A 21,912-nucleotide genomic window follows, 5' to 3' on the forward strand; every position below is an offset into this window, starting at 1 on the left:
CGTATAATTTTGATTGTTCCTAGGTGATCTCCACTTGACGTGTTTTTAAAAGAAGTGTAGTATGTAAAACCAATTACAATGTTTAACAAAGTGTCCTAAAGTCTGAAATATGTTTCTACTTTTTGTGTGAGTGCGTGTGAGTGAGATATATAAGTTCTGGAAGTTCTCAAGAATTAGGCCAGGATGAAAAGACCTCATAGAGGCTGGAGGGGAGATTATCCAGACATCCTCAAAAAAGTGCTGGGAAATGTCTACGTGAAGTTTTTTTACTCTTAGTATAATCAAAATAAACTGGACTGCTAATAAGATATAAAAAGATTATCAATATAAAGGGCATAAAAGAAAAGTGAGAAGATGGTAAGGAATGAAACCTTCTAACAGGACCTACTTTTTTCCCATGGTATTTATTTACATTTATGTTTATGGAGTTCAGGGTCAGTTCAGAAGAAGGAAATTTCAAATGCTACATTTGTAGGGAGTATAGTCTTACTGCCTCTTCAAAGTATTCTTTATTTTCCCTCCTTTCTTTCACTTTTTACCTCCTGGTGATTATGAATTATGTAAAATCTCTATGCCTAACGGTGTCTCTCAAATACTATTCTAGAGCAATGCTTCTCAATGTTAGTGTGCGGACAAATCACCTGGAAATTCCATTACAGTGTAGGGTCTAATTGGGCAGGTCTGGTTGGGAACCTGAGACTCTGCATTTCTTCTTTTATGTATTTATTTTCATTTTTTAGGCAAGGCAACCCTTGATTGACCTCACAGATTGCAAGGACCTTGTCAGCTTATAATCCCTTATTTTTTATTTTTTTACGCCTACAGCACTTGGTCTTCCTAGGTGGTCTCCCATCCAAGTACTAACCAGGCCTGACCCTGCTTAGCTTCCGAGATCAGACGAAATTGGGCTTATTCAGGGTGGCATGGCCGTAGACTCCGCATTTCAATTAAACTCCCTGAAGATGACAAGGCTGCTGGTGATGGACCATGCTCTGAGGAGTTTTTAAAATTATATTATATATATTAAGATCAAAACTAGAGGAGTACCATGTGTCATATGTTTTCTGTCTCTTCCATATTAGTTATTATGAAAATGCAGTGAACATTCTAATCTTTATAGATACACATATTAGGACTGTTGAAAACAATCAATACTGGCTCAGATAAAATACTCTCAACTGAAAATAAGCAACTAGAACCACACGTAAGGGCAAGGGTTTTGTCCAGGGACTTTCATGACATTGAACCACTGCTTAGCTTTCAAACTTGAAGGTTCATTTATTTTTTTTCCCCTTATGAATTAACACTAAGATAAAGTTGACTATTAAATATAAGCCACTGTGATGAATAATGTATATGATGGAGTCTTAACTTTAAAACCAAATGGCTATATTTTGAAAGTCTTTTTTCACCAAATGTCAAACAAAACTTACTTAGGCCAATTTTTCCATTCCTCCTTCTTTCCAGCATTTTCTTGTGCTCCTATTGCTATTTTCAGAATGACTGGAATACAGGCAAGGCTCTCAGTCTTTGATCTCCACCATCAGGAATACTCTCGTCGAGACCTGCTTCTTCGTTTGATTTATTCAAGTTCTATGTAAAGTGGTATTTGGATGAAGCCTGGTAATCTGTCCCACTGTAATATTCCAGGCATGAATGAATGGTGACCAGATGATTTTGCAAAGCAAAGATGGGGAGAAAAAAGTAGGCATTCATGGTGTTACAGCCAGCAGCCAATGATGCCGCTGACACAGAGAAATGTACTGCAATGTCATCACCTCAGTGAAACACAAAACAAAACACAAAAGATAAATAAAATAAACTGCAGTAGGTTGCACTCTTTATCAGGTATCTCCTGGGATTTGTGCAGCTCCAGACATAGGATTTGTGAGAAAGTGATGCCAGAAGCAAGAGGCATGTGAAATCAACTGGAAGACAAGGGTAATCAATGGCATGAGGCTAAAACACTACCACATTTATATGATTAAAAATTTGTACAGTTAACTAAATAGGAACGCTTAGAATAAATGGAAGCATCTGCTGGTAATTGGAAACAGTTTGCTGTATTTTTCTTTCTGTTGTCTTTCCTGGTTCCTTCTAAGGCTAAGTGTTTTGTTATGGTTATAGACACCTATATTTCCTATCATCCTCAGGAGTAACTAAAAAACGAAGAAGAGAAAGCTCAAATATATTGAACTTAAAACTAATATAGATCATGGTTATTTTCCATAATGTTAGAACTTGTTTTCTTCTGTGATGGCAGGAGAATCAAGAGTGAAAAGTAAAGGTGAGGTCGTTTAATAGATAGTGTATAACCAATACGCAACATACTGTATAGTATGGCACGGGGCTTCTCACTGAACTCCACCCCCCATATTTCGATATGTTGTGTTGCTAGAAGAATAAGAGCATCATTCATCAAAGAAAGAAAGCCTAGTGCACTAAAATATTTGACAACATTGATGCTTGCCTAAGCTCTTCACCAAAAGATTTTTAAAGAGTTTCCTTTTGGTAACTTCTGTTTCTATTCAAATTCTAATTAAATTTTGCTCCTTCTATTCCTTAAATTTGGAAAAGAGAAGCAGGAGAGTCAGTGTCAGAGTGATGAGATGTGAGAAAGATTCATTGGTCACTTCTGGCTTTGAAGACAGAAGGAACCCTCGAGCCAAGGAATGAGGGCAGCCACGAAAAGCCAGGAAGGGCAAAAATCAGATTCTCTCTTAGAGCCTCCAGAAAAGAATGCAGACCTGTAGGCACCTTGATTTTGGCCCAGTGGGACTCATTTCAGATTCCTCAGCTCTCGGTTTATAAAATAATGAACGTGTTGTTTTAAGCCACTAATTTCGTGGTAATTTGTTACAGCAGCATTGGAAAACTAATTTATTATTATTGCTTACATTGTCCCCTTTGTTGAGATTTTTTCATTTATCTAATCCAGGAAAAGTACCATTTCTTCACAAAGTCTTTGTGCCCCACTTCAAATTGCCTCTTCTATTTAAATAAAGCAGCATCTTTTACCCATTTTACTTATCTGTAAGGTAAAATTACTTATATCACTATTGGCCTTTGATGCTCTGGCTTGTCTTCCAAATCAAATTGCAAGAGGATTGTTTCATACTTCCTAGCATAGACTCTTAGTGATGTACCCTTTATTCATTCATTCAATCTGCATTTAGTGAGCAGTTAATAATTTATTGAGTGTCCCATGCTAAGTACTTGATAACTTGTCCTTAGAATTATTTACAAATTTAGTGGAGAGACAGACACATTTAGAACTATAAAGCACAGTGAATTATAGCGCTATAATATAAAGGTGGACACAGCAGATCTCAATTAGTGTTTGTCATTATTGACAACAAAATTTTTCATTAAATTTTTTCCATATCTTGACCATTAAGACGATGTCTAGAAATCTGTTTAAAACTTTAAAAAATCATGAAATACATTATATAGAGTTTGTACTTAGCCAGGAAAACAGGAGAGGTTAATTATATTTTTCATTTGCTGACAGAATTTTAAAAGTTTAACTGTAATGATTTTAAAACTTCAAAAATATTCTCACTACTTTTCTCACGTGAGTTGATATCGTGTTCCTAGCACATTGGTAGCTTAAGAAAAGTTCTTATTCTAAGACTGCAAAGAAGGACAAATCATGCAATGTTAGAGTTTTAAGAGACTTTAGAGATAAATTAACCATTTCAATAGATCATGTCTTAGTCAACTGAGGCTGCTAAAATAAAAGACGACACACTGGGTGGCTTAAATAACAAGAATTCTTTTCTCACATTTCTGAAAGTCTGAAATCAGGATGTCAGCACCGTCCGGGTCTGGTCAGGGTCCTCACTGTGGGGCTCCCTTCTCACTGTATCCCCTCACATGGTATAGACAGAGCTCAACTCTTTTGAATTTCTTTTTATAAGGGCACTAATCCCATTTATGAGGGCACCACTCTCGTGACCCAGTTACCTCCCACAGGCTCTACCTCCAAATACCATCACGTTGGAATTAGGGTTTTAACATATGAATTTGGGAGAACACAGAAATTCAGTCCATAGCAGATCATTTTCTAGTTTTACCAATATGAAGCATTATCCAGACAGACATAAGCCCTGGATTCCCACAGACCTGAGCACGTGCACTTCTTCTGAGTGCTTACATACTGGATACAGAACCAAGCTTTTATATGAAATGTCCTTTTTTATTCTTAAAAGAAGCCAAGTGAGGTAGGTGCTATCATGACTCTCTATGAAAGTAATCTGCTCATGATTCAGATGCTATCAAGCTTTAGGAGGGCAATTTGAATCTCAGCAGGCTGAGTCTAGAGCACACCCTCTTAATAGTAGGCTGTACTACCTGTGTGGTTGGGGTGTTGTAGAAAACAGTAGGAACTCTGCTTGTTTCACAGACTGTAACTATATTTGCCTGTCATAAATATTTAAGTGAGGCAAGTCAGAAGGGAAGAAAGAATAATTATGACATCCCAGCATCTATTGCTATAGCTACACTTCATGGCAAGACTACTGCCAAATTCACTGCCACCGTGGTAATGACTGTGGCTACCAGGTTGGTTTTTAGATCTTTGCCACAACCTTCACCCATGAAGTACTGTAGAAAATCTTGCTCTCTCATCATGACCAGAGGGAAAGAACATGATGCGCATGAACATTTTTAAAAAATTAGATGAATGTCTAGTCTACCTTCAGTAGTGGGGTGCTTTCTTTTAACTGAAACTCTACTCTTCAAATAACTCTATTCCTTTTGAAAACTGACTTGATTTACCTACGCCATCACTTGCGATCGCCATTACAATGCACTGGAACTATCCGAGGTAGGGATGAAAGATTATCAGAGTAGTTTCTACGTTATTTGGACACAATTGAAGCAGCAACTCTGCTGTCTCTGACTTAAATTATTGGGTTTGAAGAATCAGAGAATGTTGATATGGAAATGGTGAATGGAGTCCACTAGATTTATTCAAGACACTGGACAGATATTTTCCTTTTGGAACAATTTAGCAAGACAGCTTGCAATATCACAATGCCGGCTGCATTTGTGCTTTCTAAATAGCTTGGCCAGAAATGGGAAAAAAAAAAAAAGAAAAAAAGAAAAAAAGAAAAAAGAAAAACCACCCAGAAAAGAGCCTTAAGTATTTCCGAGTGTTAAGTAAATAACTTAGATTACTTTTTGCACGGAAGACAGTACATGTGGGAAATTCAAATCTGGCCCCCAGCTGATTTCTGTCCTGGGGTAGTAGATCAGAGAAGAAGCTGAGTACAACCACGTCTCCAAAGGACCAGGCGTTTTATGTATTCTGCCTCTGTTCCTTTCTTTGGCTTTACTTCCTCAAGGTAAATTTGGTTACCTAGTCGTTTATATTCACAGTCCTTCTAGGACGTAAACATATATCTATAAATTTCACATCACCTTTATATAGCACCTTCTTTTTGAAAGGTGTTGCACACAGTGACAGAAGAGCTTGGCTAAGGAAAGGAAAGGAAAGGAAAGTACAAACCCTGGGCAAACCATTCTGACCTTCAGATGCTCGACTACTTTCGGTATTCCCCTATTTCTGTCCCCAGTAAGGATTTATTAATAAATTCATTCATTTATTTGAAATAACAGTAAACACTCTAAATCTCTGCCTAAATCCAATTAAGTCGACTTATTCCCCTTGTCCCTTTACATGTGTTAGACACATAATTGATGCCTTGTTTTATTTAGCATTTGTCTATGTTCATCATGCATGTAAATTCTGTATTTCATTATTATGATATTAGATCATAAAAGTACAGGTGGTTGTTACTTTGAAAGCTTTCTTAGAGCACCTCCCAAAGTGGTCTAGATTACAATGAATGCTGAAATGGCACTATTGTGTCTGTGGTAAAAATATGGAGAGTTCTGTGTGGGATAGCCACAGCATTTTTGGTAAACCTCAGAAGGGATACTTGGCATTGCAAAATCAAGTGCTCTTCTTGACCTAAACCATATACTGGTTTTTCTTGAAATTACTGAAGGGTTAGAACTTTTCTCCATTAACATGGTTGGTAAAGTCACGTTTTCCCCCAAGAGCACAAACGTGCAAATAAAAAAGACTGGTTATAGAAATTCATGTGAGATTTCATTTGAGATTTACCTAGTTGTACCTTTCTTATCTCTTACCTGTTGGTCAAACATGGCTTACACTTATTTTCTTCAAGTTGGCATTTCTTGCATGTGGGGAGTTTCCTTTAGAACTTTTGGAGACAGAGTTTTCAGAAACAAGACAAAACACCCAAATAATCTTTATTCCCCAATAGAACTAGGGCTTTCGAAAAATTAGACTGAGTTCTTGGGACAATTGAGAAGATTAAATGAGAACATTTATGAAAAATATATGGAATAATGCAAGGCGCAAAGTAGATCCTCAGTAAAAACCAGCTATTATCATCTCCCCCAAATTTCATGGAGCTGGCACCCATAACCCCTTTAGCTCTGGGTGCCATCAGTAGAACCAGAAAGTGATATATGGTGGAGAGGAGATGAAAGAGGTAAAAGTTTAAAAAAAAAAAAAAGATATAATATGTTTGGTGTGGACTGGTCAAAGAATGTAGGGAAAAGATGGGCATAAAAGATTAAAAAAACTAAAGAGAAAAGAAAAAAAATATGGCTTTTCACTCACAATGATTTTAAAGGCTACTCCAAGGCCCTAGAGGTCATCAGCTGCTGGGCTCTTTATCTCAATATTGGCTCTCTGCCATCTCCTTTCCTCATGTTCTAACTTCTAACAAGTGTTTCAGATCATCTAGAAGATTCTACAGATCCAATCCTATAAAATGAGGGTTAAATTTTTCTAGTTTCGTCTAAACAGACAGACATAAACATTGAGTAATGAACTAGTTTATCCCTAAATCTCTAGAAACCCATGATAACATAATTATTTATATAGGAGAATTTTTTAAAAATGTCATTCTTTCACCTTTAGAAGGATGTGGTAACTGAATTATCAAAGGCTTTCTTGGTAAGGCACTGTTACCTGCAAGTCATTTCTTTAGAACACTGCAAGAAGCATGCTCCTGGTGGGTAAATAAAGCACTCCGAGAGACTCCTTCACCTCTTCAGGCTTAGGAACATCACTGAGGGCATTAAAGCATAAACTTTCTAAACAATATACCCACAGCCTGAAAAAAGTGCCTTACATTTCCTCCGCCCCCTGTTCCCCCCAGAGGACGGCTTCTGAAATGAGAGAACTCAGAGGTTTCTTATGAGCATGACGGCTGATTGTTATATTGGAAGAGATTGTAGAAGCAGAAATTATGGCAAAATGATTATGTTAAAGTGAGAGAATGGCTTTCTTCTCCCTCATCAGGGGATTAGGATGGTGAAGGAAAGGTGCTCTGTTATGGAGCCACTCTGAGCTATCCATTCCTCAGCCCCTCTGTTGAAGTTTTAGAAAGATTAGTGTGGTGTGAGACTAGAGGACAACTCAGGAGATTTGGTGGCCTCTGTACTACGTCAAGGGTTTAGACAGAATGGTTCTGAGTGTCAGTTTCTCTTTAGGATGCTGTTCAGTCCATATAGGCAAGATTCCAGTTTGGGGGTTGTAGAATATCTCTGAGCTTGTCAGGCCTGGCAAGATCCTGCTCATCCTGGCATCTTCTGCACTGAGAGATGAGCTTGGACCAAGAGTGACATTATTACCATACTACTGCATAGAGCAGATTAATCACCAGGTGCAGTGGATACCTGTTCAGTGAATGAATGACCAGGTACTTCTAAGTGGCCTCATAGACATCTAACAGTAGCTCCAAAATTTGGGGAGTGGGGGGTGGGAGGAAGCAGGAGTCTCACAGTGGCCTGACGAAAACTCAGCCAGTGTGGAATTGTGCTTACGAATAGATAGTTGGAAAAAAATGTTTTCAGAGTCCCCTGGCAGAGGGGTGAAAAGTTTGAATGAGCTGATTTTTTTTGAGATAATCTTGTTTCTCTCTCTCCTTTTCTTCCTCTTTCTGGTTTCCATCTCTAATCTCTAAGACTTAAAATAGTGTTTTGTAGTTTCTCCCACCCTCTGAGCCAGTGCTTCCTAGTGGAGGAAGTAAATCTGATTTCAGAATGAGCTAAGTCACTACCCACCCAAGGCCTTAGGCCAGCTCTGGAGAAGAGTCACTATTTTGTGTGCAGTACACACAAGTACTGTATGCAGCTCCCATCTAACTGTTGGGGCAGGTCAGGCAGGTCACCCCTTCTGATACCTGAAGAGCGGTGGCTTCCACCTCCTGCACTGCGGGTATCACTGCACATGGTCAGGGCAATGGGACAAAAGGAATCACTCTGGCTCTTCAGGCACCAAGATGAGGAAAATCAACGTCAGGGCCCAAAGGATGGAACTGCTGGGGACAAAAGGTTACTACACATTAACAATCGGTCTTCACAGAAACAATAAATAGATGTTAGAGAATGGAAGAGAGATGACATCTCTTGACCCTAGCTGACAAATCTTTTTCAAGTAGACTCAGAGGACAGGACTTCATTTTCCTTGCACTTATCAATAGCCAAGGCAAGAAAATGAATTGAACAGCACTGAGCAACTTTTATTAAGCTCATATCTTCTATGGGCCAAGCACTAGTTTAGGCACGAAGCAAAGTTTTGAACAAGTCAGACTTTACATTCCAGTGAGGAGAGCCAAAAAGTAAACATAAACAAGTACACAAATACATTAATAAGAAAATACTCAGTGGTTATAAGTGCTATAATAAACAAAAACAATTAATTAGTTAATTAATAAAATTGTGGTTAAGGGGCTATTTTAATTGTATGGTCAGGAGAGGCCTTTTGAACTAAGTGATGCTCGAGCTGAAAATTAATGACAAGGAGAAGCCAGCCAGGCAGAGATCTGGGGAAGGGAATTTTAGGCAGAAGGAACAAATGGGGGACAGACTCTAAAGCAAGAACTACTTTGATGTGTTGGAGAAATGAAGAACGGAGTGACAGGGATTCAGTGAGAAAGAAAATGGGCGGCATGAGATGAGATTCTGGACAGACAATGTTGGGCTGTGTGGACTAGAGATGATTTTGGATGACTTCCAAGTGCGATGATAAGCCAGTAGAAGGTTTTCAGAGGAGTGACATGACCTATTGCAGTTTTCATAAGATCATGCTGGTAGCTCTGCAGGGAGGGAAGTGTATAGGAACAAGAGTAGAAACAGAAATTAGTTAACAGGCTAACAAACTTTCAGAAAAGGATAATGACTTGACTAGGGTGGTAGGAGTAAGACCTAAATAAATAAATAAATAAATAAAGAGATTGGCATGTGGGCAAAAGAGAGAAAGTACGTTCTAGGATTGCAATTATTTGCTGAGATGGAAGAAATATATTTAGATATCGTGCTAATCAAGCATCCAGTTGGATATTGGAATTTTGGAATACCTTTCAGATCTCCAAGTAGATGTAAGTCGTCAGTCTGAATATGGAGTATCGGGGAAAAGTCAGTCTTGAGATATTAATTTGGGAATCATTGGCATACAGAGATATTTAAATAAAAACCCCCAAAACATTGTGTCTAGTTCAGCTCAACTGTATCTACCCCAAATCAACACTTGGGAAACTAAGTATAGTAAGTGCTATGGATAAAGAGATCAGAAAGACATAACCCCAGAGGGAGAAGCAGACCAAAATACGATTGTTAGAATGCAATGGTAAAACAGAGGTAGGTATAAATATAAAGGAAACTATTATGGAACAAGTAATGATGCCTGGATAGCAGAGGCAAGAGGCAAGTCATTTGATAGGAACAATTTTCTTGTGAGCTTCTTGTTTTTAATATGGGTGCTTACTTAGAGACCAAGAAAGTAGATGGGATTGGATGTAGAAGTGTTATATGAACAAAGGAAAATTCCATTTTTAACTGCTTTTTGATCTTGGAGAAGGAAATGATCACTCTAGGACTTAACATTCTCCTCTGTGAAAAGAGTAGTTTGAGTTTGAGAGGTAGTTTTCTGCCTCAAGGAAATAGTAAGATAAGTAATCAAGATCCATAAGTTATTTTTTAATCTATTTAAAGGTTATATCATATTATCATATATATTTAAATATATTGTAGCTTAATCTATACATATATAAATTTTTGTAAGTATAAATATATATAAAAAGCTAGTAGAAGTAAAATATTTGGCCTTGATAAGATTATACAGTTTGCCAAAAATATCAAATTCTTAGTTTTAATTTTAGTTATATCAACTTAGTGAAGCAAAATCATTAACATCTTGTTGAACACAAGTTCTAATTGATTGTGGTTAATAAAGAAGAAAAAGAAAAAAACAAAAATAATTAATGGCAAATTAATGCAATGTCATGGACAAAATATTTCCAACCATAGAGTACATTGGGGGAAAGTGATAAAAAGCATATTTGGTGGTGCACTTTTCATGCTTTTCTGGCTGGATGAATAATAGAGTCAATGTCAGCTCTAATTGGTATGCTCGTATAAGTTGATGACTTTTTCTTTTCTCTTTTAGCTACACTAACTGCTCGACTTCTTTATCATCTATTTATACTCTTGTAAAATTAAAAAAAAATTGTTTTCTGGAAATTAATTTCTTATGAAATTCTTAATATGAAGCAATGCAATTCTTGTAAGTCACTCTGTAATTTACTACAACATTGGCTAAGTAGTCCTGGAATGTCCTTAACTTTTTTCATCTTACTTGGTTAAACCATTTATTCCCAGAGAATTATTTATTAACCTCAGAAGCAGGTCAGAACAATGTTTTGTATTTCTGTAGTATTTATTTTCAGAATTGTATTTTAAAGAATCAACTTAGTGATATGTAAACTGACTCCATGAAGTGGATACAAGAAGACATTACACTTTTATAAAAATAGAGGCTAAGGTGGGTGGGTGGCCATGAGATACTTCTGGGCCTTTGGGCATAGGGGGCCCAGGCCTACATTATTGAAGGTGAGTGATGCTTGGCCACAGATATCAGTTAATATATAGGCTAAATCCATATTTAAGAAATCAACAAAGCAGGGTCACCAAAATTTTTTATAATAAGGATATGTTTTTGACATATATTGTTTAAAGTATGTAAATAGATATTTAAAAAAATATCAATTCTTTGTTGAACTTCTTTAAGGTGATTTAAGATTTTGTATTGCTTAGTTTTAAATTACTTATGGTGAGGAGGCACCATGTTCTTTTCACTGCTAAGAGTGTTCAAAGGTTTACATTTGACTTTAAACATCATGATGGTCTAGATACATGCCATGCGTTGGCCTCCTTTTCCTGACTGGGTTGGTTTCAGGATTGTTTGTAATGCTGAGGAGTTGAATGCATTTAGTCGGATGCATTCAACTGCTCATGTGCCAAATCCACTGTGTGATATTTCCACTGTGCTCATGTGCCAAATCCACTGTGTGATATTTCCACGTCTCTCCAAGACCACCTAGGAGAAAGACCAAAAGTCTTCACATGGAGAATATAGTCACAGAATGATCATGTGTTGATTTAATCTGCATGGAGCTACCATAAAGTTGGAATGTATAATAGAAGTCTGAGACTAAATAAGAAATGCGTTGGAGTAATACTCTAAAACAAAGGAACAGGTAAAAGGACAATCAGTCCCCCCTTCAGGTGCGGTTTTGTCTAGCCCTTATTTTGGGGCTTCCCAAGGACTTTAGTGGTGGGAGTATGTCTCTCTGACTTATGCTGGATTCAGTAACCTGCTGTCTGGTGCTGAATATATTCTGCCTTGTCAGTCATACTGAGCTAGTGATTCTTATGGGGAGCAAATGAGTTGTCCCAAGGTACACGCAAAGCTACGGATAAAACAAGACAACTATGCCTTTTAAAATCTCAAGTCACTTTTTATACTGTTGAAATTTTCTCTGGCTACTTTATCCACTGCTATTATAGTCCCTAACTTTCCAGGACCATTAAACTTATGTTGTAAACATATGTTTTCATGTTTAGTCAAAAATGCTTAAGAATATTTAGGAATTCGTGTGTTTCCAGAAAATGTGTTCATTTTCTTCCTGACTATTCTATATATTAAAATTTTAGTGGTAAATTAAAAGTTGCCAACTTCTTAAACCATACAAGAATCCATTTCCCATACTAGTCAGTGATGTATGAATAATGTCTGATGTAAGACTTGCCTTTGGTGTAACTTTGATCACCCAATTCAAAAATTTATATATGATTGAAGAAGATCCAGTAAAGCCAAAGATTAAAATTTATGTGGTTAAGTTTTCAGAGTTAATAATGAAAAAATTAATTTTGTCATAATCTTTTGGCTAATATGATCAACAAGGAGGTATATTTAAGCCATTTTTCTTTTTCACTGATACTTCCTACATAAATCCCTGAATTAAAAAAGTAATATTTACATGAAATTTGTTTTTTTTTATGACATGCATAATACATTTGTGTTTTGTTTTAACAACTTAACAATTTAAATGACTTTATAATGAATATCAATTATACTTTGAGGACTATTTATTTGGGTTTTTAGGTTATTCACTCCTATGCAAAATGGCTCCAGGCTACCATGGTTTTTAAAAATTTTGGGTCAGTATTTGGCAAGTTTTCAGAAGTCATTTTTATTGTTTTGAAGACAACTGGCTCTAGCAACCTGTCCCAATCATCAATTTTATTGCTTTGATTCTTCTAGAGGCTATGAAACCATATCACTTGGCTTGTTAAGTGTCCCTGAAGTGCATTATTCTTGTAAATAAATAGGCTTAGAGTTAGCTACTGAGAATTTCTCTTAGAATGCACAGATGAGATTGCCAGTTACTTTGTCTTTTATTTTCAGAGATCCGTTCGATTTACTTCTGGTTTCTCTGTTCTGTTCCAGATGATTGAGTTCACCCAAGGCCTGCCTGCCTGATAATTTGGTAGGTATAGCATGGTGCAGTGGTGAGGCCAGGAGCTCTGGAGCAGATCTCAGTTGAAATTCAGGCTCTGTCATCATCCTGCTGTGTGACATCGGGCAAGTTATTTTACCTCCCAAACTTTAGTTTCATCAGCAAGTTATTTTACCTCCCAAACTTTAGTTTCATCAGCTAGAGAATGAAAATAAACACTCCCCAGAATTATCGTGAGGATAAAATGAGGTGTGTGGTATGATAATAGCTAATATTTATAGAGCATTTATTATGTGCCAGGTATGTAGTTAGCACTCAGAAATGATAACTCGTTTAGATGTACCTGGCTTTGTGCCCTGACTAGTTGGACCTTACACAATTAATCCACTGACATCCTCATACTCTTATTTTCAAATGCCATAGAAAATGACAAGAAGGTAGAAAGGAATGAATCAGAAAGAATCTGCTATGTATAGCCACTGGGTTCATTTTACTTACACTGTATTATCTAATTATCTTAGCAAGCCTTTGAAATAGGACTTATTATCCTCATTGTACAAGTGAAAAAAATAAAGTCCCAGAGAGGTTATTTTATACTTTTCTACATGTTTTATACTTTTCTACAATAAAGCAGAAATATAAATAGAACAAATATAGCACAATTGAAAACTTAATTCTATAAGAGTAAATTAGAATATTGACATTAATGATCTAATAAATTCCTTCTTAACAAATAAATGATTAATCACATTTTTTCTTTTATAGGGTTAAAATAATAAAGTTTAAACAATCTTTTTCCACACATTAAAAATAGAGATGTCAAATTCATTTTATTCTGCTTAATACAGATGTGCTCATAGATCCTTGCATGAGTAAAAGCCCAATTACTTCGTTTCAATCATAGTACATACTGAGGCTTGTTTTTGCTGCTGAAACTGTTCTTTGGTTTAGAAACTTTCCCCTAGGTCATTTAGAAGTATTCCCAGAAAAGATGAAAATGCCAAAAACCTGGTCAAGTATTGCACCAAGAATGGAAAGAATCCGGGATCAGGAATGTATATTTATCTGGTCAGAAGAATAGAGGTTATTCGAATGCCATGGACTCAGTGTTTGTCACTTTGTTTCATAGTTTACAATTTCTCCCTCGTTCCCTTACTAACTTCGTGTACTATATGGACAATCATCCTACCTTTCTCTCTCTTCTTTTTTTATTTGATTTTTAAAATTTTTATTTATTTATTTTTTTATGGTGACATTGGTTAACGAAATTCAGTAAGTTTCAGCTGTACATTTTAACAGTAAGGCATATATATTTACATTGTGTGTTCACCATCCATAGTTAGATTTCTTTTTGTCACCACATATTTGACCCCTTTTACCCCATTTACCTTCCCCCTCCTCCCTCACTTTTACCCTCTGGTAATGACTGGTCTATTGTCTGTGTCCATGAGTCTCTGCTTATTTGTCCTGTTCACCTACCTTTCTCTTATTTTCAATTTTATTACTTATTCTCAGAAGGAAAGGCACTTGAGAAAAATTTCTTTGACAGCTCCACCTTTTCAAAGGAAGGTACAAATTAGATGTAGTAAATTTGTAATACTATTTCCATCATTAAAAAATATATCATTCAGGCATTGGTCTGCTCAATCACCTTGAATCAGAACAACTCCATCTGGTTTATTTAGTTTTTGATAGCTCACACTTCAAAGAAAGGCGAGGGTTATATCCGCTGACAATTGTGCAAGCCTGCACAAGCAACAAAAAAAAAAAAAAAAAACCCTTTCCAGTCCCCTGCAGTGTTCAGTATGTGTATCCTGAAGCACCAGAGATCTGAAGACTTCTGTTGTGGTTTGCTGACTCCCAACAGGCTTTATTCTGCAGGCTTGACTCAGGAGAAAGAATCTCACTAGCTTCAAGTGAAATTGTGCCCAAGTAAAGATTACTAATAAAAATATCATGGAATTTGCTCTGGTGGTACTTTTGGTCTTAAAATTCTGTGTGTGTGTGTGTGTGTGTGTGTGTGTTTGCACATTTACTCATTTATATGTGTTTTAACTTCAACATCCATATTCAACTTAATCTTTTAGAATTCTTAATAGCTCTAATTTCAGACAAGATTTGGGGCAGCAACTCTTCACGTGCAATTGGATTAAGTTTCCATTGATATACATGTAGACTTCCTAAGGTCAGATTTGGTTCTTAATTCATGGTAAAATAACAGAGGGTCAGTATAATTTATGCATTATCACTGCAAAGAGATGAGAATTTTGAATAGAAATATAAATCATCAATTTTTAATTTCATCTATAATTTTTACTCTACCTACTTTCCAAATAACTCCAATTTATTTCTAGCCCTGCATTGGTTATATAACTGCTGTTTGCTTTGGGCACCGCATCTATAATATAGTGATAATAATTGCCACCCATGTCATTTCACAGTGATATTTTAAAACTAATGAATAGAGGCCTACATGAGCCCCAAGCTCTTTGAAATACAACAGCTCTATAGTTTACAATTATATTCAACAGGGCCAAAAGTTACACTAGATCTAGTTAAACGAGATGCAGTTTTATAAAAGCTTGCTAAATAAGAAGGTATTCATAAGTTATGTAATTAAAAATTCTTTTAAAATGAATGGAATATACATCATATATATATGAGTACAAAAAAGAAGAAATACACCTAAACTATTAAAAAATTTATTAAGAAATACTTTCATTGAAAAGCTCAGAAAAGAAATATAATGAATACTCCATACAAGTTAAAATTGACAATGGTTATCAGCATTGGTGGTATTGTGAGTGATTTTATTTTCTTCTATATAGCTTTCCTATATATTTCAAGTTTCCTAAAATGAATATGCAGTTCTCCCCAAAATCAAGAAAATAATGTCAATAAATATCTTAATAAAAACTAATGGAACAGGGGGAAATTACTCGGATAGAATGGAAATGTTAGAGCTTTTAGAAAAAATTCCTTTGAACTCTTAAAGAGTGAGTTTGAGGTCCTATGTGAATGAAATAAATGAGATGGTTAAATTCAATGCCAGTCCTATAGTACTTGGATTTAAATCCAGTTACCATAGGAAGAACAACTCAAGAGAAAACCTATAACTTAAGGAAAATATTCAGTCTTTGTCCATATCCAAATCTTTTTATTTATCCACAAGTTTATATGCAGTGTCAGTTGTTAGACCTAGTCTTATCTTTCAACTTAGCACACTATAAGGGTTCATAAATTTAATGTATCAAAAATGCAAAAGAAAAAAAGATTCTGATGGGTAAGTTATCCTTACTCCCCATCACTCCCATCAACAGTGGATGTCTTTGAGTTCTTCTCATACCCTGCAAGCTCTCTCACCTCGAAGTCTTCTCACATTTCATTCCGTCTTCTTAGAACATTACCCGCTTTCCCTCACCAGGCTAATTCCTACTCATATGTTAGATAATTCTTTGGCTTCACCTCTTCCACAAATCATATCTTGGTCCCCAAGCCAAGTCTGATGGCCATCTATGTGCTTCTGTGACCATACGTTTTCACTTTTAAGAGCACATTTGTCTTATCTATCACCTCTGGTCAGAAAGCCACTTGAGGGCTAAATCCTTTGTGCCTGGCACACAGTCAGTGTGACTCACTAGATAAGGACTGCTGTGACTTCCCTGTTCCACAACTATTCCAGTCTACTGGTTTTGGGACGAAAGAGGAAGCCCTTGGTCATGACCACTGTCATCTGCCTGTGTTTTTCACCCAGAAAAAAACTGGTAAAAAGAGGAAGAAACATTTAAGATTTGTTACAAGGGAATTTTAACTTAACTTGTTGCATAATGTATTTAGCAAATTTGTTATTCATAAAAGAATACTTTGGCCTGGTCCTAGAGAAGTGACTACATACCGAGAGGAATTTTAAAATAAAAAAGATGAAAAAGATTTTTCCCCCTCTGACTATTGTAAGTCTCAAAGGCAAACATTTGTGTTAGTTCTACACATGTTACATCAAAGTTAATATGATTTGTTCTTCTTTGAAAAATACTCTGCATCTGTAAACCATTGCCTTGTGTCTGGCTCTTTTGTTATATTGGATGAGATCCTTGAATGCTTTGTGTCTCCATTTTTCTAACTGTAGAATGGGGCTAATTTTACTGTCCATAGTGACTAATGTTGGGGAAAAGTTTGTGCTATGATATAGATGTTAGCTGGCTATTAAAGTGGAGAAAATTAGTTTCGTATTGTATTTGATTGTCAGAGTACTCTTTAACCAAAGGAATGATATCTTTAACTACTTCTTTCTCTATATAGACTCATATTTCCCTTCCTCGAACTCCAGTTAAAATGATCAAATTGATGAAAACCATGGTATTGTTGAAAGGTGGTTCCATTAACACAGGAAAATGGAAGACATCAAACACACATTCCTCATTCCCTAACTTTTCCATATCATGACTTGGAAACTATGAATAGATGTGTTAACAATGAGTTAGGATAAAGTAAGGATAAAGTTAAGATAAAGTAAGCAGTTACTTAAACCAGTCTGGCCTCGTCATTCTAGGCTGAGTCTGCATGTCAATCTCTGAAGGACTCTTGATTTCTCTCATTATCTAGACATTGCTGATGATGAGGAGGAGCTACACTTTACAGGGTGGGGGCATCACCAGATAAAGAGAGAACAAAGAAGAGTTCTAGAAAAAGTGAGCCTCGAAGTCCTCATTTTGCTCTATAGTTACTCCTTAGCAATCAGAAGGTGGGAAGGTGACCTGTGGGTAGTGGGCTGGGAAGGAAGTGGACAGCCTATGGAGGTAGGGAAGTCGAGAGAGAGATGAGAAATATTTATTATATGATTTTATTTTCTAGTTTTATTGATATATACTTGATATATAACATTGTATAAGTTTAAGGTATACAATGTAATACTGTGATATGTATATATATATTGTGAAATGGCTATCAGGATAAGTTTAGTTAACATCCATCAATCCGCACAAACTTCCAGTTATAAGATAAATAAGTTCCAGGGCTATAATGTACATCGTGAGGAAGTGACCTGTTTTAAGTCAAGGTTGGTAAAACAGTGAAGTCAAAGGGGATTGTTCAAATGTTTTTTTTTTTTTTTTGGTTTATTATTATTATTTTTTTATTAAACTGTGACAAATATGTACTGGCTCTGAATTGAATCTTCTACATCGTGAGAGAGGCATACGCAAAACAAAGACTAAAGTCTCCTCCAAGGGAAACACATAAACCATATTTTAAATCATTCTCATTTCCCAAGAACTCTAATGCCCCAATCCAATAAAACCTATACTCTTAATCTTTTTTTTTTAAAGCAAGAATCTGACATCAGATGTCTGCACATTCTATAATCCTAAGTCCAACCGCCCCAGATAATGAGGACCTAATTGAGGCTCTTTCATCAAGTTAGCCACTATCCATCGTGCTTGTCCCATGTTAGCTCAGGCACTTAGAAATACATACGTGCTGTAGCGCTTCCTTACTCTGATCAGTCCATAGTAAGCCTCTGGCTAGCCAAGACAGAAAAGTTTGCGTAAAGAAGCAGAATATTATTCAAAAGGCCAAGAGCCACATTTGGACACAGGGATATGCAATCATGCAAAAAAGTGATTCCAAGGTCAGGCAGCACAAACAACTATTAATAATAAAGGATCTATTATGAAATAATAATGACATATTTCTATTCTTCAGCCGTATGATTCAAATCCTGTAATATTTCAAATAAATAGTGATAAATAGGCCCAAGGTGACCTCAAGTCTTCTGAGAAGAAAGATGTTCTATGTTAATATTCAATTGAGAAGAGAGGTAACTAAATACTGGGAGCCATTGAGTATGGCCATCTGGATAACAGAGCAGCCTGATATTTCAGGACAAATTCTATACATATTTCTGCTGTAAAGAAAGGAAAGGAAAAATAAAAACTTTTGATCGTGTGCTTCTTCTTCTTCTTTTTTTTTTTGGCTGTTAGTAATGAAAAATTATTATTAGGATGAATCTCTTTATCAACCATTTGTGAAAGTAAAGCAAATGGAAAAATCCCAGCTTGTCATTAGATCTGAGATGTGAGTACAACATAAATCTCCAAGGCTAAGGGTCTTGGTAATGCAAATATTTGACTGGAGTGTGGGCTGTCCAGCACCTGGCATGAACTAGATTTCTGTGTGAATAAAGGTGTCTTTCAGGAAATCTGGGAGCTCCATGTGCAACCTCACTAGGCCATTAGGGGCTCACCTCTTAGACTCATTTTTCTGGCCTGACTTTGTTCTAGCTCCAGAACCAGGACTGCGATGGTTTTTCCTTAACTTCCTGATCCTGATGTCCTGTTTCAGTGATCCAAGTTACGGAATCCAGTTCTCGTCCCTGTGTTTTTGACTTTATTTTCTCTTAACAGCTTCTTGTTCTCTTTGGTTTGGCTTACAAGCTAGAAACTGATTTCAAATCTTATTAACTTTGTCAAACTATTTGTTAAGCCGAAAATGTTTCTTCTAGGAGATAAGGAAAATGCTAGAATGTGAATTGAATGCATGCCAGGATATAAGAATGGAATTAGGTCCAATGCATAGCCATGCTTCTGTGGATTAGAAGACCCAAAATCTGGTATAGATTGTTTAAATGTTGACTTCTAAAAGCAAACAAGATTTGTATAGTTTATGAACCCCATGATTTTTTTTTTTTATAACTTTCTGAAAGTTTTAAGAGATATCTCTAGGATATACACTATCTATGCCCTTCCCAAACTAGACTCAACCATAAGTGAATTATTGGCCAAAGTCCTCTGATTCCTCTAGGTCTGAGGAGTCATTATTTCTCTCTTTATTTAGGAGTCTGTGATAGAGAAAAGGTGATTTGTTCACCATTTGTTTCCTGTTCCTCAGCATATAGAGAAATTATATTTCCTAACCTTCCTTTCCGTAAATTTGGGAACCATATTTCTGAGTTTCTTTTTTTTCTAAATTCCTTTCCTTTTTTCCTTCCTTCCTTCCTTCCTTCTTTCCTTCTTTCCTTCCACTGTTTGGGTCAGTGATAGAAATTGAATGAGAATTATAATGTCCTAGTATCACTTCATAAAATTTTAAAATTATGGCTGTTAATTTCAAGGCAAGATTGAAACACAATGAAAAAACATATTGTTTACTAAGATAAATTATTTGCATCACACTTTTGTTTACTTAGTCTACAGGACCAGGCTTTCTGTAGGCTACACAGTTTCCTTCCTGATGGCAGGAAGGATGATGGCAAAACTGTCTTCATTATGTAGGCTGATCTGGAAAAACTAGGAAAATTTGTTTTCTCCACCTCAAAGAACTATTAGTATGTAATTTTATGGGATTTTCTTATTAAAAAGTGATTTCAAATGCATTATATCAGTTAATTTTAGCACAATCTTATAAGGTAAAATTGCCAGTCTATGAATAAAGCATAGAGTAGACACTTCCCTAATGTCATTTAATTTACAAGGGTAGGATAGTTTAGAAAATAAGTTTTCTGACTCCATCTCCAGTGTTGTGTGTGTGTTTGTGTAGTTGTTGTTGTTGTTGTTTGTAATATGTGATAAATGCCCCTTGTAGTAAGCAGGGAATGAAAAGATAGTATTAAAAAGGAAATAATCATGTATAATCCCCTGGCCATTGACTAATGTTAACATTTTCTATTATTTTTCTAGTCTTATCCTGATGTATATATTGTAAATATTATATATTATGCATACATAATAGTTGATAGCATATCATTTATACCATTTTGTGTTCTTTTTTGCACTTAACATTGTAAGAAAAACAGTTATTCTTGTCATTAAAACTTCTTGCAAACATAGCGTATAATGGCTGCATGATGTTTCAGCATATGCTTCTATGATAATTGAATTAATCCCTTCTCTATTCTCAGGCATTGTTATTAAATTTTTAGGTCTCAGAAGTATTTAATAATGCTGCAGAAGTATTTCTGTACAAAAATATTTTTCTGTATTTTACATTATTTTCCTAGGATAGATTTTTAGTAGTGGAATTATAGAAAAAGAACAAATGTGTACATGTCATCTTTACTATATGAATTCCTTTCTCAGCTTCTGGAAATTATCACACCACCAGTAAACAACAACAGACCAACTCAGAAATAAAGTCACAGGCTTGAATGAATGATAAGTTCCACCTCATTCTGGATTGGGCTGTTAAAGTGCCAGTTCAGAGAAATGAGTTTACCAACCATAATGGTTGGCCATGGTAACCTATTTCCAAAGAACTGTAATTGAAATTTAATGTGACTAATCCTCATAACATCCCTGTGCTCTAAGTGGGAATTGTTATTTTGCTGAGAAAGAAAACGCCAAACAATGTATTTACTGTACTCTGCCTTGGGTCCTTCAGATTTACTCACACAAGTGGTGTGCACATTGAGAAAGAACTAGGGTAACTAGATGGATTTTTCTCTCCAGTGTTGGATCAAAACAACCAGGCCAAGATAAAAGACTACATTCGAGGTCAAATGGGTATATTTCTGCTGTTTAACATTCCACAATGAGACAGAGAATGAGTTAAAAAGAGAAGATAACACCTCTCTGCAACAAAGCTAGATTGTTTAAATGGGTTAAATCACCAGAACGAAGTTACAAAACACTCTGTCGTGTCCTATATTGATAAAAATCTGCACTTTTGTCTCTCATTTTCCTGCCCTTTGTAGTGGCACACAACTAATATGATATTTCTTTCTTCGTTTTTGGGAGTCTGTATAATATATAATTTAAAGGAAATCTAAATATTTAAAATAGCTGTTTGCTGGATCATTGGGTAAATCAAGAGGTTTCTGAGTGAGAGTAATTTTTTACTCAAAGATATTTATAACCTCAATAAGAGTCAGTATCATTGCTTGATTTATTTGAATAAATAAATCTAGAAATTTAGAAAATTCAGTTAGAAAGACATGGTTGTTTATAAATGAGCCAATTCTCATACCAAAATGTAAAGCCATGACTTTGAAAAATTCTGTGCTATTATTATGAACATATTTATTTAGGTTTGCATGTAATCTATGTCCTCTTGGATAGATTCCTATATCTAAGCA

The 21,912-nt window shown here is 35.8% G+C and overlaps 1 protein-coding gene and 1 pseudogene across 2 annotated transcripts in view; both read right to left on the bottom strand.

Moving 5' to 3' along the window:
• Positions 1-21,912, bottom strand: part of PDE7B (phosphodiesterase 7B) — a 279,990-nt gene that overhangs the window by 138,662 nt on the left and 119,416 nt on the right. Inside the window, exon 1 of one of the 2 annotated variants that reach the window (XM_039879007.1) lies at positions 8,229-8,346. The exons of the other annotated variant lie outside the window; for it this stretch is intronic. Coding sequence (XP_039734941.1) covers positions 8,229-8,277 — 49 coding nt within the window. The 5' untranslated portion in view covers positions 8,278-8,346. Of the gene's footprint in view, positions 1-8,228; positions 8,347-21,912 lie in introns of those variants that run through there. 2 annotated transcript variants of the gene reach the window in all.
• On the bottom strand, positions 817-935 carry LOC120615861 (uncharacterized; annotated as a pseudogene).

This window comes from Pteropus medius, unplaced genomic scaffold (assembly GCF_902729225.1).
Source record: "Pteropus medius unplaced genomic scaffold, Ma_sr-lr_union100, whole genome shotgun sequence".
Lineage (NCBI taxonomy): Eukaryota > Metazoa > Chordata > Mammalia > Chiroptera > Pteropodidae > Pteropus > Pteropus medius.